Source organism: Nylanderia fulva, unplaced genomic scaffold (assembly GCF_048542155.1).
Source record: "Nylanderia fulva isolate GAGA-0341 unplaced genomic scaffold, ASM4854215v1 Scaffold528, whole genome shotgun sequence".
Classification (NCBI taxonomy): domain Eukaryota; kingdom Metazoa; phylum Arthropoda; class Insecta; order Hymenoptera; family Formicidae; genus Nylanderia; species Nylanderia fulva.
In genome coordinates, this window is record NW_028190619.1 from 56,347 (window position 1) to 69,833 (window position 13,487).

The window sequence follows — 13,487 nt, forward strand, 5'->3', positions numbered from 1 at the left end:
TTTTTCCGATAGACTTTTGCAAATGATCGGTTTAGCTGATTTTATTTATAACGCTCCTAAGGGGAGAAGTCACTATTGTTCTATGCTCACGACATCTAAGCTTAATTCCAAAGAAAAATCTACTTCAATTTTTCTTCAACTCGGTTCTCTTGACGAAAATGGAGTACGTCGCGAAGGATTCTATAGTTACGAAGCGTGTAGTTTGGCGCGGGGTATTCCCGATAAACTGTTCGTTTATTGCGATATTTGCGAACCTTACATAACAGGCGATGTGCAAACTCCTCTTCTCCGAATAGTGCCTGTCACAGGGATGGGGCGCGATTACGAATATGGAACGAATCAAGTGAAATATTTCTCACCTCCGCATTATATCCCGGTGCGCCTAACAAATTTCCGACGGATTGAAATCGACATAAAAGACGATACTGGAAAAAATATACCATTTGAATACGGCACGTTAACGGAGACTTTACATTTTAAACGTATCGATTAGATTTTTAAAAATACTCTGTAAAGATTTTTTTGATAAGAAAGAAGGATTTTGTTCATTAATATGAATTATTATTCGGAGTATTATAACGGATTACAAAACGGTGGAACTCGCGGCGGTGGAATTCCACGAGTTTTTGTCGGTTCACCCTATCAACGAGGTCATGGAATAGGTAGTTTTCTCGGAGGAATGTTCAGACGCGTATTGCCTTATTTAACTAGAGGACTAGGGGCAGTGGGTAAAGAAGCTTTGCGCTCCGGGGTTAATATAATCGAGGATGTTGAAAATAAAATGCCGTTAAAGGTAGCTGTCAAGCATCGTTTTGAACAATCGCGTGACAATCTTAAGAGAAAAGCTAGGGAAAAAATAAGTAGTCTAATGAAAGGTAGGGGATATAAATCGGATGAAAAAATTCATGTAGCGCAGTTTCCTTTCGGCAGGCTTAAGACTCACGTCGCTAAATCCTCGGTAACCGCATCGCGTAAACGTCGTAAGACAAATAAGAAAAAAAGTTTATCGAAAATCAAGTCGCGTGGGAAAAAAAAGAACAAATACAAAAAAAACTAAAAATAATACGAGGAAAAATCGCTCGACTGTAAAAAGACTCAAGTTGTCCGCGAAACGGCGTAAAGCTAATAGCGGTAAAAAGCGTACAGTATACGATATATTTTCATAATCGCCATTATTCTAAATACGCTTGTTCGTGACAATAACGTTGGTAGAGCAGGCGGTGAAAGAAAAAAATGTCATTTCTTCACACACACTCGAGCGAGTGTTTAAAGAGCGAGCTCGATCTCTTCTCTTTACCGCCCACGCAAACTAGCATCGAAAGTTTGCAATGGATTTATTACAAACCCGTGACCTCGCTTTCGGACGACTCCCCGCTAGAATTCGTCATTCCGGGTCACGGAGAAGAATATTTAGATCTCACACACACGTTACTAAGTCTTCGGGTACGTGTAGAAACCGAGCCGCTACCCGGTCTCGCCACCGGATCCGCCGTCAACGTGGGCCCCGTAAATCATTTTCTTCATTCCATCTTCAATCAAATCGACGTGTATTTCAATCAAAAGCTCGTGTCGCCTCCAAACAACGCTTATGCGTACCGCGCGTACATCGAAGCGTTGTTAAATTATTCATCACCCGCAAAAACTTCCCATCTAACCTCGTGCTTATGGGATGCGGATACACCCGGTCACATGGACGATACAGTAGGAGCGGAAGGCAATACCGCTATAGCGAGACGAGCTTGTTACATACGCGGAGGGCGCGCGCTAGATCTTATAGGTCACCTCCATTGCGACGTTTTCAATCAGGACAAATTCTTAATTAATGGTGTCGAGGTGCGGTTGAGACTCGTGCGCTCGAAAGATACGTTTTGTTTCATAGAAACTAATTGCACGTCGAAAATTCGTATACTCGATGCAAGCCTAATGGTGAGAAGAGCGAAAATAAGTTCCGGAGTATTACTAGCGCATGCTAGAATGCTGAGCAAAGTTACCGCCAAGTATCCGCTTACGAGAGTTGAAATTAAAACATTCACGATTCACAGTGGGGTTGTGGGTGAATCGTTAGATAATGTAATACTGGGACAATTACCGAAACGAATAATAGTAGGTTTCGTCGATAATAAAGCGTTTAACGGTGACAGAAAATTGAATCCGTTTAATTTCCAAAATTACGGAATAAATTTCTTCTCGCTATACGTCGACGGTACACAAATACCCAGTAGACCGTTACAACCGGTTTTCTCGTCTTGCGAACCGCTTTACATCGAAGCTTATCATACGCTCTTCTCAGGGACGGGTATCCATTTTTTGAACGAGGGAAATTCTATAAGTAGAGATGATTATTCTCAGGGATATACGTTATTCGCTTTTGATCTTACACCCGATCTATCCGCTAATTGCGCCGGTCATTGGAATCTCGTGAGACACGGAAGTCTTCGGTTAGAAGTGAGATTCGAGAAGGGACTCAACGAAACAATTAATTGTATCGTTTACGCCGAATTCGATAATGTCGTAGAAATCGACGCATCGCGTCAAGTTATCGTCGATTTTTCCGGTTAGCTGTTAACGCTCGTTCACCAACATGTATTCATACACAGTAATGTAATACGCGATTAGAAAATTTTCCCCCTCCTCTTCCTTTGAAAATTTTGATGACGCTATTCACGAAGTGGAAACTATGTAACGCGCTAGAATGAATTCAGTTTTGTACGAGACACGAACAAACGCGCACGTTTCGTTAAGAGCTTGTACCTCACCAACGAAAATCTCACAATATGGACATAGTCGTCGACATACAATATGAAGCCAATAAATTTATCGCGAAGGAAGTCGCCGTTGTCGCAATCGATGCTCCGATTGTCGAGCATTGGATTATGATGCCACCATACGCGTTTGGAAAATTACCCGCAAAAGCAAGACGAGAAAACAATTGGCTCTCACGAAATTATCACGGTATCGAGTGGTTCGACGGCTCAGTTAATCCTAAATATTTTACCTCGCATCTCCGCGAAATCGCAAGACACGCGCGCTGCGTTTACGTCAGAGGTAACGAAAAAGCAAACTACTTGAGGAATTTACTTTCCAGAGATATAAATAATTTGGAGGGTACCTCACCAGCATTTAAAAATCTACCGGATGAGGAGAATATTGTACAATATTGCGGTCATCACGGGATTCGAAAATTTGGAACCTTTCATTGCGCGTTATACAATGCTTATAAATTAAAATGCTGACTAAGTGCGCAAAATAATTGCGAGAACGTTTCGATCTCTACCGAAGCTACTTGTAGTTCTGACGAAAGTTGGAAAATTACCTTCGACGATAGCGACGATAAATACGACGCCGCCGTTTCTCGCGATGTAAATGAGAATATAACTAAAATACAAATAGAGGAGAAAAATCAGCAAAACAACGAACAGCAGATTGAAAAAGAAGAAGAGAGATTTGTGATTTCTGAACCGTCATCGACATTGACGGATAGAAACAAGAACGAAACAATTTCCATCTCGACGCAAACTGACATTGAAAACCTCTCAAAACAACTCAAGATAGAAAAAGACGCATTGTCGAAAGAGGTAAAAACTGGTATTGTTCAAATAATACCGTACACTCGTTCGTATTCGGGACAAAAAAATGAACTCTCGCGAAATTCTACAAGCATTGCGTCATCTAGATGCCAGACATGTTGGAGTCTATGCAGCCGACAGAGTTCCGAGGGTGTGGACGAAGTCGACGGCTATCGTCGCTAACACCGACAATCACGATCGACCTGGAGAACATTGGATCGCCTTCTACCTCGATGAACACGGCACAGCCACTTACTTCGACAGCTACGGATTACCCCCCTTGTATCCAGGATTTCTCATCCGACTTCGACGAAACTCCATCATTCATCGTTGGAATATTCAACAATTACAAGGAATTTTTTCTAAGACTTGCGGACAATACTGCTGTGTATTTTTATATTATATGTGTAGCGGCTATAATCTTAATCAGTTTCTCGCTCTTTTTTCCGAAGATTGCGAATATAACGATCGTTTAATCATACACTTATTTCGTAAAATTTTTACTCACAAAAAACAAGCGAATCATAACAATATATAATATGAATTTTAGTATTAATAAATAAATTTTGTTCTGTAAAAAATATTTTAAATATAAATCATATTTGTACTTTTAAAACCATTGTTCAATTTTCTTTCACTTCCTCTTTCCAGAAATTGTTATTTTAAAATAAAATTTTATCCGACATCTTTTCAACAATAAGCATTCTTTCTAATCTACGATGATGCATTATTTTTTTTATCGTGACACGAGTCGGAATGCTCGCCAGTACAAATATTTGCGTGTTCTTTTTTATTACCCTACGGCATTGTCAGTTACTACCTGCCACCGATCCCCGGTCGACCGCATGACGCTTTTCTTGGTCAAAATGTTTTTACCCCACCCCGTCTAATATCGACCATTTGATTCGACGAGCTATCCTTGCCATACGTATACCCTAACTGTTTTTACCCCACCCCGTCCAATATCGACCATTTGATTCGACGAGCTATCCTTGCCATACGTATACCCGTACCCCCATACCGTACCCTACGCAACTTTAGCTTAAATACCTCATCTAATCCTTAGACTAGTAAGATCTCGTTTAGCTCAACATACTAGGACCCTGCTCGGAAACACGAAGGCCCCAGGTTCAAATCCAGAGGAAATCAGAAAAAATAAAAAAATAAAAAAATTCTCATCCCCACCTTTCGGGGCCGGTCGCCATTTTTTTTTCCCCAACACCCTCTCCCCCTACACCCACACTCGGAAAAACCAGACGCCGGTGGTGGGGGAAAGATAAGATAAGACTCGGCGCCAGACGGGTCGGTGGTGGGGGTTTGTTATGACGGGCCATAGTGCCCACTATACTACTCACGTTAATGTTATTAATCTAATAAAACACAGTTAATTAATACAAACAAATAGCATAGTTAAAGCTAATAGTTAAATATATTTAAAGCAAAAATAGACAAGTCAAAGATCAAAGACCGAAAAGTAAATTTAAAAATGATGAAATAATACTTTTAATATTTCCACAAATTTTTTTATGGATTTTGCAGGCCCGCTTATAATGTTGCTGTTTTGACTATTGTAGCATACTATTTCAATATCCGCAGGGCATATATTTTTGAAGCATTCGTAATCAAGATTCACAATGGCTGTAGAACTATGAATTATATTTCCTTCGGTGCAAGCTAAACCAATAAAATATGCCGATAGAATAGTTTGTTCAATAGTTAAACATTTATCCGCATACGCACAACCAAGTTCACCACCGAAATGACTAATCATATAATCAGCAGTAATTTCTAAGGTTGTTAGGAGATCTACTAAGCCAATCTATAAGAGATAATTTTATTATACTATACTATATTTAAAAACGCTATTCATATTTATAATATTTATTAACTATAAATATATTTGTAAATATTTTTACGACATTATATAATTTTAAATATAATAAATATATTTTTAATATTGTATAATATACGATATTTTACCTGAATAGCGACTATGCCAACAAATGCATGTAATGCACTTTTACAGCCGTTTTGTTTTGTTAAAATTATCATGATATTTATATCATATGATTTTAAAATAGCGTCACACATTTTTACAGCATTCGCAAAGGCGTCAAACTTTAATAAACTGTGACCTGAAAAATATAGATAATTAATATTAAAAATAATGAATATATTTAAATTATTATTAGAAATAATAATTAAAATCTTAATTATTTTTTAAATGTGCTATATCATACATGAAACAAAATATTGAATATAAATACCAATTATTAGCCATTGTGTATCTATGGCGGAAAAAACGAACCAAACAGGTCGTTTAATGATCTGATTATTTTGAATTTCCCTTACTGAATTTTGTTGCAAAGTATTTAATATAATATATCCTCTCCATGGATGACCCTCTATATTGTCGGAATAGATATTGTGTATTAAACGAATGTATTCTGCGTCTGTCGAATGATTAGCGATGTACAAAACAAAATTTTCTTAAAATTTGTGTAACAATGTATTTTTTTAATTACTGATTATAATATTGCTCTTTAAATTTTACTGACATCGTTTAAAAACGAATTAACTGATTGTTGAGTGCGTCCGGACACTGTCACAAGTTTTGATAAATATTAACAGTCGCTGTTCCATTATTAATTTTCTGTTTGGTATTCCATTTTAGTAACGTATGAGCATTTGATCCCCCGAGACCGAAAGAATTAATGGCTATGTAACCATTTTTAAGTGGCAGGTTTTTTGTAACCACACTAATGCTTCCATTTACAAAGGCATCTATATCGTCTCGTGGCGATGTAAAATTAATATTTGGTGGAACAAGTCCACTTTCGAATGCTATTATTGCCTTAAAAATCAATAAAATTAATTATGTCACAATATATTTTTACGTATTATAAAGTTATCCGAATAAAATCGTGTAATGTTATTTTCATATTTTATTTTATTATAATTATTATGCGTATATAATCGCAGATATAATTGTAATTTTTTCAATTTACTCAAAAATTAATTTAAATGATAAAAATATAAAAATAGGTAAAATTTATTTTGTGCTTTTATAAATCAGTTATTTTATAATAATGAACACTTTAAAATTGCCATGCTTGCTTGTAATACAGAAATCAGTGGGAAATATTTTTCACTATATATGAGTAATAAAAATCATTTGTTATGCACGCAAAATTTACAGTATATTATTTTTCTTATCATGAACATATTATAATGAATACATAACAATTATCTATTTATCTTACCTTCGCAATCTGTGCAAAAGCGCTCGCTGGTTCAACATGACCAAGATTGGATTTAACCGAACCGATCATTAACGGAGTCGTTCTGTTTTTACACAAAATATTATTAATAGCATTTATTTCTACCGGATCACCAGCTTTCGTAGCTGTACCATGCGCCTCAATGTAATCTATGCACAACGGTAAAATTCCACACTCGTTGTAAAATTCCTTCAGTAAAATGCTCTGGACTTGCATTGAAGGGCCGTAATTCCTTCTTTCTTGTAACCATTATTGTTCATTTTAATATGTTTACATGTGGCATAAATTCTTTTAGCATTTTTTGCTTTTTGAAGATATAGCACAGACACCGCTATATATTAAAAATATATGCATACTCATACATAGGCATTTATATAAGACTTATATAATTACAACTAATATGTAACATGACATTGTAGGGAATGTAACCTACATACATGTTACATGCAAAGAGGTTACATGTCATCAAATCTGACATCTGATCTGACACATATACCTAACATCATGGATCATGGAGCGACATACTATCGCCGTCTGTTGTAAAACGTGCGAGATGGACATTTCCAATACATGCATCTATTCATGTGTTGTGTACGTGTGATATCTGTGTGCGCATGTGTTGTATACGTGTGAATACGTGTAGCACGATACTACTATGTTTGTGTGGTCGATGATGACGGGGACGTTTCTTAAAAGAAATTTTTCATATTTCGACTTTGCAATTATATATCTCTGCTTACAAATCACGTAGAGCAGAAATAAAGACACTTTTATTATATAATTCAAACTCAATCTATCGATTAAGTCTAGTATAAACTCGATTGCTTCAGCCGTTATTGAGAATTCGAAATATTATAAAGACTCAAATGTCCGACTCGCGTTAAGATACACGGTGTCTCGGCTACGCCCTTAACTGGTCGCGAGACACTACCGTGTCTCTTGATTCTTCTTCTATATAAGTGTTATATAACACTTATATTCTTGAATGGAAAATTATAATTTAATATTATACAATTGTTATTTTGTATTTGCTGGGATATTACATATAATAAGCTTAAACGACTTGACTACGACGTAACTAGCAATTTTATTTGATTATTTCACGACGTTTCGACCATTTGGTTGTGGTCCTTTTCAAGTGAAATTTCTACAACATAATGTTACACAATATTTTTTAACATACGAAAACTCATTTAAGTGTTAAATTAATAAAATAAGTATAAATTTTATAAACATACCATCAATTAAACCGAGGTTAACATAACATCACACCGGTGTTATTTGAAATCGAAAGTTAAACGTTAAAAGAGGAACACGTCCCATCGTTATGATGTTAAAAGTTAAAAATTAAAAGAGGAACACGTTCCATCGTTATGATGTTTCGTCAACGACTAAACTTGAAACGCGCCACTAAACAATCTTTATTATTTTGTCGTAAATGTTTGTCAAATTCTCGGTGTCTTTCTGTAGGTTAACTGTATTGTCATGCTTCTTTATGAAGAACATTTCAGCAATCTCTCTCTTTCTTACATGTTTCTCGTTATGTAAAATTGTCGGTGATTTCCAATCAAAGTTATGCCCAAAATCACATCTGTGTTTGCTCAAAACCGAATGATTAGACTCATGTAATTTAATATTGCTGGCATGTTCCTTCACTCTAGTGCATAAATGTCTTTTTGTTTGTCCAATGTATGATGCATTACAATTTTCACAGTTAATCTTGTAAACTACATTCGTTTTAATATCATTAGTTATTAAATCTTTACCTCGTTTTATCAGCCTATTCAACTTTTTTGGCAAACTATAAACGACATTTATGTTAGCACTATTAAGTGACCTTTTAATACTGTCGCTAACGTCTTTAACGTATGGGAGTGGAATTACATAATTCTTATCTTGAGCCGAATTCACATTAACGTTATTATCTAAATCGTTACTCAAACTGTCGTTATTATCCGCATTGTGACCGTTACCATTCCTGTTGTTCTTCAGTACATTAATTCTTTTATTTACATACTTATTAATAATATGATCCGGAAAACAATTATTAATTAAAATGTTCTTTACAATCTCAATATTCGTATTATGAAATTGTTCGTTAGAAAGTAAAATTGCATGGTCTACTAAATTGTAAATCGTATTAATTTTGTACTTAATAGGATGACTCGAAAGAAAATTGATGTATCTGCCAGAACATGTAGGTTTCCTAAACCAATTAGTTGTCAATTTATTCCCATTGCGGATAACTGTAGAATTTAAAAAATTAATAGAAGAATTGGTCTCTATTTCATGTGTGAATTTTAAACGTTCATGATAATTATTAAATGTACTTAAAATTTCATTTATTTTAGAGTTAGGTAAAATAACAAAAATGTCGTCCACATATCTATAAAAAGTCTGAACTTTAAAACTTAAAGAATTTAAACAATTTGTTTCCAAGTCATCCATTACTAAGTCAGCTAGTATCGGTGATAGAGGGGATCCCATAGGGCTTCCATAAATTTGTTCATAATACTGCTCGTTAAATTGAAAACTCGTTGAAGTAAGTATTACATCAACAGCGTATAGGAACTGTTGCAAATTAAATTTAGTTTTTAGACTTATGTCACTCCAACGACCCTCAATTGCAGAAAAAACTAAATCTTTTGGAATATTTGTAAACAACGAACAAACATCTAAGGAAATCATTACGTCATCGTCATTAACCATTGTATTTTTAATAGTATTCACAAAAGTCCAAACATCCTTAACATTAGAATCCGGTTTCTTAACAGACTTAACTAATATCTCATGAATGTAACTGGCAATATTATAAAAGGGACTGCCTAACGATGACACAATGATCCTCAATGGATACCCGCTCTTATGGATCTTCGGGAGTCCATAACACCATGGTAAATTACCATTTGTGCAATTCAGAAATTTATATGTTTGATCATCAATGATCTCATTATTATGCCATGACTTTACTAACGTATGAAGTTTGTTCGTCAGACGTGTAATCGGATTTTTATTTAATTTTTTGTATGTCATCAAATCACTTAACAATAATTCCATATTAGTCACATAATCATTTCTATTCATAACCACTGTCACTTGTCCTTTGTCAGCTTTGGTAACAATTAAATCTTTATTGTTCTGCAGATATTTATTAGAAATATTAAACGCATCATGAATAAATCTGTCACTATAATTGATATGTTTACTTTTAGACAGAAATTTTTGTAGTGAATTGGCAATGGATATTCTAGTTGTTTCCAAAGCATCCTCAAATACAATTGCTAGTTACGTCGTAGTCAAGTCGTTTAAGCTTATTTTCACCACTAGCGACAAATATTAATTTTGATTGATATTAATTTTAATTGATTACATATAATGTTGTAATTATGATAAAATATAATATATATAATGTTATTTAAAATTATTATAAAATTATAATGAGATTATAATACATTATATTATATTATATATATAATATTATATATTATTATATTTTATTATTATATTGAAATTTCATTTACTTGTGATAATAAATAACAAATTTATTCGTTTCTTTAAATGAAAAACGAGATTCAAAATAAGAAATTTAGAAATAGATTAGGATTTGGAATAAGAAAAATGAGCAGAATAAGAAAAGTCTAAAAAAGTAAGTTATATACATTTAAAACGTCTAAATATATGTATATACTATATATATATATATATATATATATATATATATACCCACTAAACAGTTGTTATTTAGAGTAACAAGTAATGTAACAGTTGTTACGTTAATAGTTTATATGAAATATGCTTCTTATATAAATTATTTTTAGTAAACACAAAATAACAGTAATATAACATTAATGATGTAATTTCCTACTCAACAATCTAACTGCAATGTAACATGCTTTGTACATAACAGTTATATTGTTGAATAGGAAATTGTACCATTAATGTTATGTTACTGTTACTTTGTGTTTACTGGGTTCTTACATAAATATATATTTTTACATAAATATGATGTTACAATGTTATTTATTTTATTTTTTGTTTGCCGTTACGCAGCGAAACCAGACTTAATATTTTGTATTCAAATTTTCCCCATGAAATGCATATAAGGAATGAATACTAATATAAGATTCAAAGTATATATTTTCTTTGTTAATTTAATTTCTGACCTATAATCCTAACAAAGAATACAAAGAATTAAATAAATTAAATAACATTAATATAACAGTGTTTACTGGGTATGTATTATAGATAAATATGTAGTGGCGGATCCAGAAATTTGTTAAGGGGGTTTTGATTCGCCGCAAATAAAATTTTTTTTCAGATCAAATATGAATATATGTTTTTTATATCTAAACGTGTCTTAAATTAAAAAATATGATTGGAATAAAAATTGTGATTAAGCATTTCAAAAATATTAAATATAACATTTCTTTATAAATACTTTTGAAAAAGGAAACTCTAAGTGGAAGGGCTCCCATGGTCTCCATTATGGATCTGCCAGTGTAGATATATATATACATATATATATTTTTTTGATTTTATATTATTTTTATCATTATATTTTATTATTATTATATATTATTATATTAAAATTTTATTTACTTGTGCTAAATTTTCTTTATCCTCATTCTTTCTTTTTATAGGGGTTTTTATCCCTTCCAATAAATTACATAGCGTCATATGCCCATTTATCTTGCGTATATCTTTTACAGAATTTACTGTTAAGTATGCCGGTATTAAAAATAAAATAAAATAAAATTATAAAATAAAACAAAAAAAGATAAAAGTTAAAAAATAAAAATAAAAATAAAGTAAAATAAAAAAATAATTAATATATTTTTAATTATTATTATTATTTTTAATTATTAATATATTTCTCTTAATCTTGGATAACTGTCTTAATTTTAGATAACAGTTTTAATTTTATTGTTAGATACAGTTGCAACATTGTAAAATAAAGTATATATATTATCTATCTAATATATAGGTTGTCCCAAAATTTGCGGATTTGGAATGTAGTGTGATTGTTTGTGTCAAAAGAAACAATTTTTCTCTGGCAAAATTTTGTCTGAGCACTACTTTTTAAATGAGAATGACTTTAAATTAATGCGTGAGCGCTCTTAATTTTGCATGAACCAAGAACTGCGCACAGACGGCGTGCGTGGTGCATAAGCGTGTATGCTATTTTATTATTTTGCTAAAGATATTATAACTATGCATATCTAAATATTCTTTTCAATTCAACTTAAGTACTTTATTAGAAAATATCTCCCAAATGATATTAATGATTAAAAGTAACATATTGTAAATTAAATAATACGTGAATAATTTTAATGCAAGTTTATTTTCCAACGTTCTAAAAACTTTTTGGCTCTGAAAAGGGCCGATTAATTGTTTTAAAGCATATATTCAAAATGTAGACTTCTTATCTGTATATATTCTCATGTGTTACGCACTCCGTTCGCGCACCGTTCCTAACTCATGCAAAATCTAGAACGCTCATTCGTTAGATTAAAGTCATTCTCATTTAAAAAGTAGTGCTTAGACGTAATTTTGTCAGAGGAAAAAGTTGTTTCTTTTGGCACGAACAATCACGCTGTACATTCCGAATTCGCGAATTTAGGGATCCTGTATATTATTTATTTAAATATACATATTATTTATTTAATGCATGAACCAATAAAAACTAAAAAATAAATTATTAAAAAAAATTTATTGAAAATTGATATGTACGTAAAATTTTCTCTCTTGAAATACACACATCAATATAAATATTTTGTTATAGTATTATATATTTTATTAAATCTTTTTAACTGAAGTAATAAAATATCATTACAATGATATAAAGTTTGTATTTACATATAATATATGTGATATGTAAAATATCAGATTAATTATAAAATAAAAAGAGAGAAAATTTTATGAGTATAAGAATAAATTCATGTGAATGTGTGTGTGCGTGTATGCTAACGCATGTGTGGACGTATGTGTGAATATGAATTCATGTATATGAACATGTGTGAATATGCGATGTGTATGTGTGTATGCAAACGTGTGAGTATTTGTATGAGTGTACAAGCATGTTGTTTTATAAATGTGCGCGCGTGGGTGCATGTGTACAAGCGTGTGTGTTCATATGTGTGGAGTGTGTCGATATGTATGTGGGTATGAATTTGGATATGTATGTGTTTATATGTACATGAAGATGCGGATGTACGTACATGCGTGTGTGTGAAATGATGGGCATATGGGCAGGTGTATGGTTTTGTGAGAGAGAAAATTTTATTTCTTAGTTTGTATTGGTTTATATATATAATTAAAAAAAATTAATATATTTTGAGAGAGAGATTTATGTAATATTGTATACCTGTATTGCTCATCATTCCAATAATTTTTATATTGTCACCCTTTCGGATATCTATTTCGTAATAATCATCTTCTACAAAATTAACAATGTGTACTTCTAATTTATAAACACCGTCCTTTAATGATCCGCATCCAATGATTTTATTCAATTTGTTATTATGTATACTGCTTAAATTAGTTTTGATATATCCTTCTAATACTGTAAAAAATATATATATAATACACACACACACACACATACATATACCAATGAAAAACAGGTATATAAGAATATATT

At 32.5% G+C, this 13,487-nt stretch overlaps 1 protein-coding gene and 1 pseudogene across 1 annotated transcript; one reads left to right on the forward strand and one right to left on the reverse strand.

Annotated features, from left to right (window-relative positions):
* The first annotated feature begins 1,233 nt into the window (after window positions 1-1,233).
* On the forward strand, window positions 1,234-2,559 carry LOC146721192 (uncharacterized protein F54H12.2-like). The gene has a single exon (XM_085487296.1). It carries the CDS (start codon window positions 1,234-1,236, stop codon window positions 2,557-2,559), a length of 1,326 nt encoding a protein of 441 aa, XP_085343422.1.
* Window positions 2,560-5,046: 2,487 nt separating this feature from the next.
* LOC146721193 (fatty acid synthase-like) lies at window positions 5,047-7,350 on the reverse strand (annotated as a pseudogene).
* Window positions 7,351-13,487: the final 6,137 nt, after the last annotated feature.

What these genes read in the sequence shown, in the direction of transcription:
- LOC146721192 (XM_085487296.1), top strand. Translation starts at nt 1,234, where the DNA reads ATGTCATTTCTTCACACACACTCGAGCGAGTGTTTAAAGAGCGAGCTC.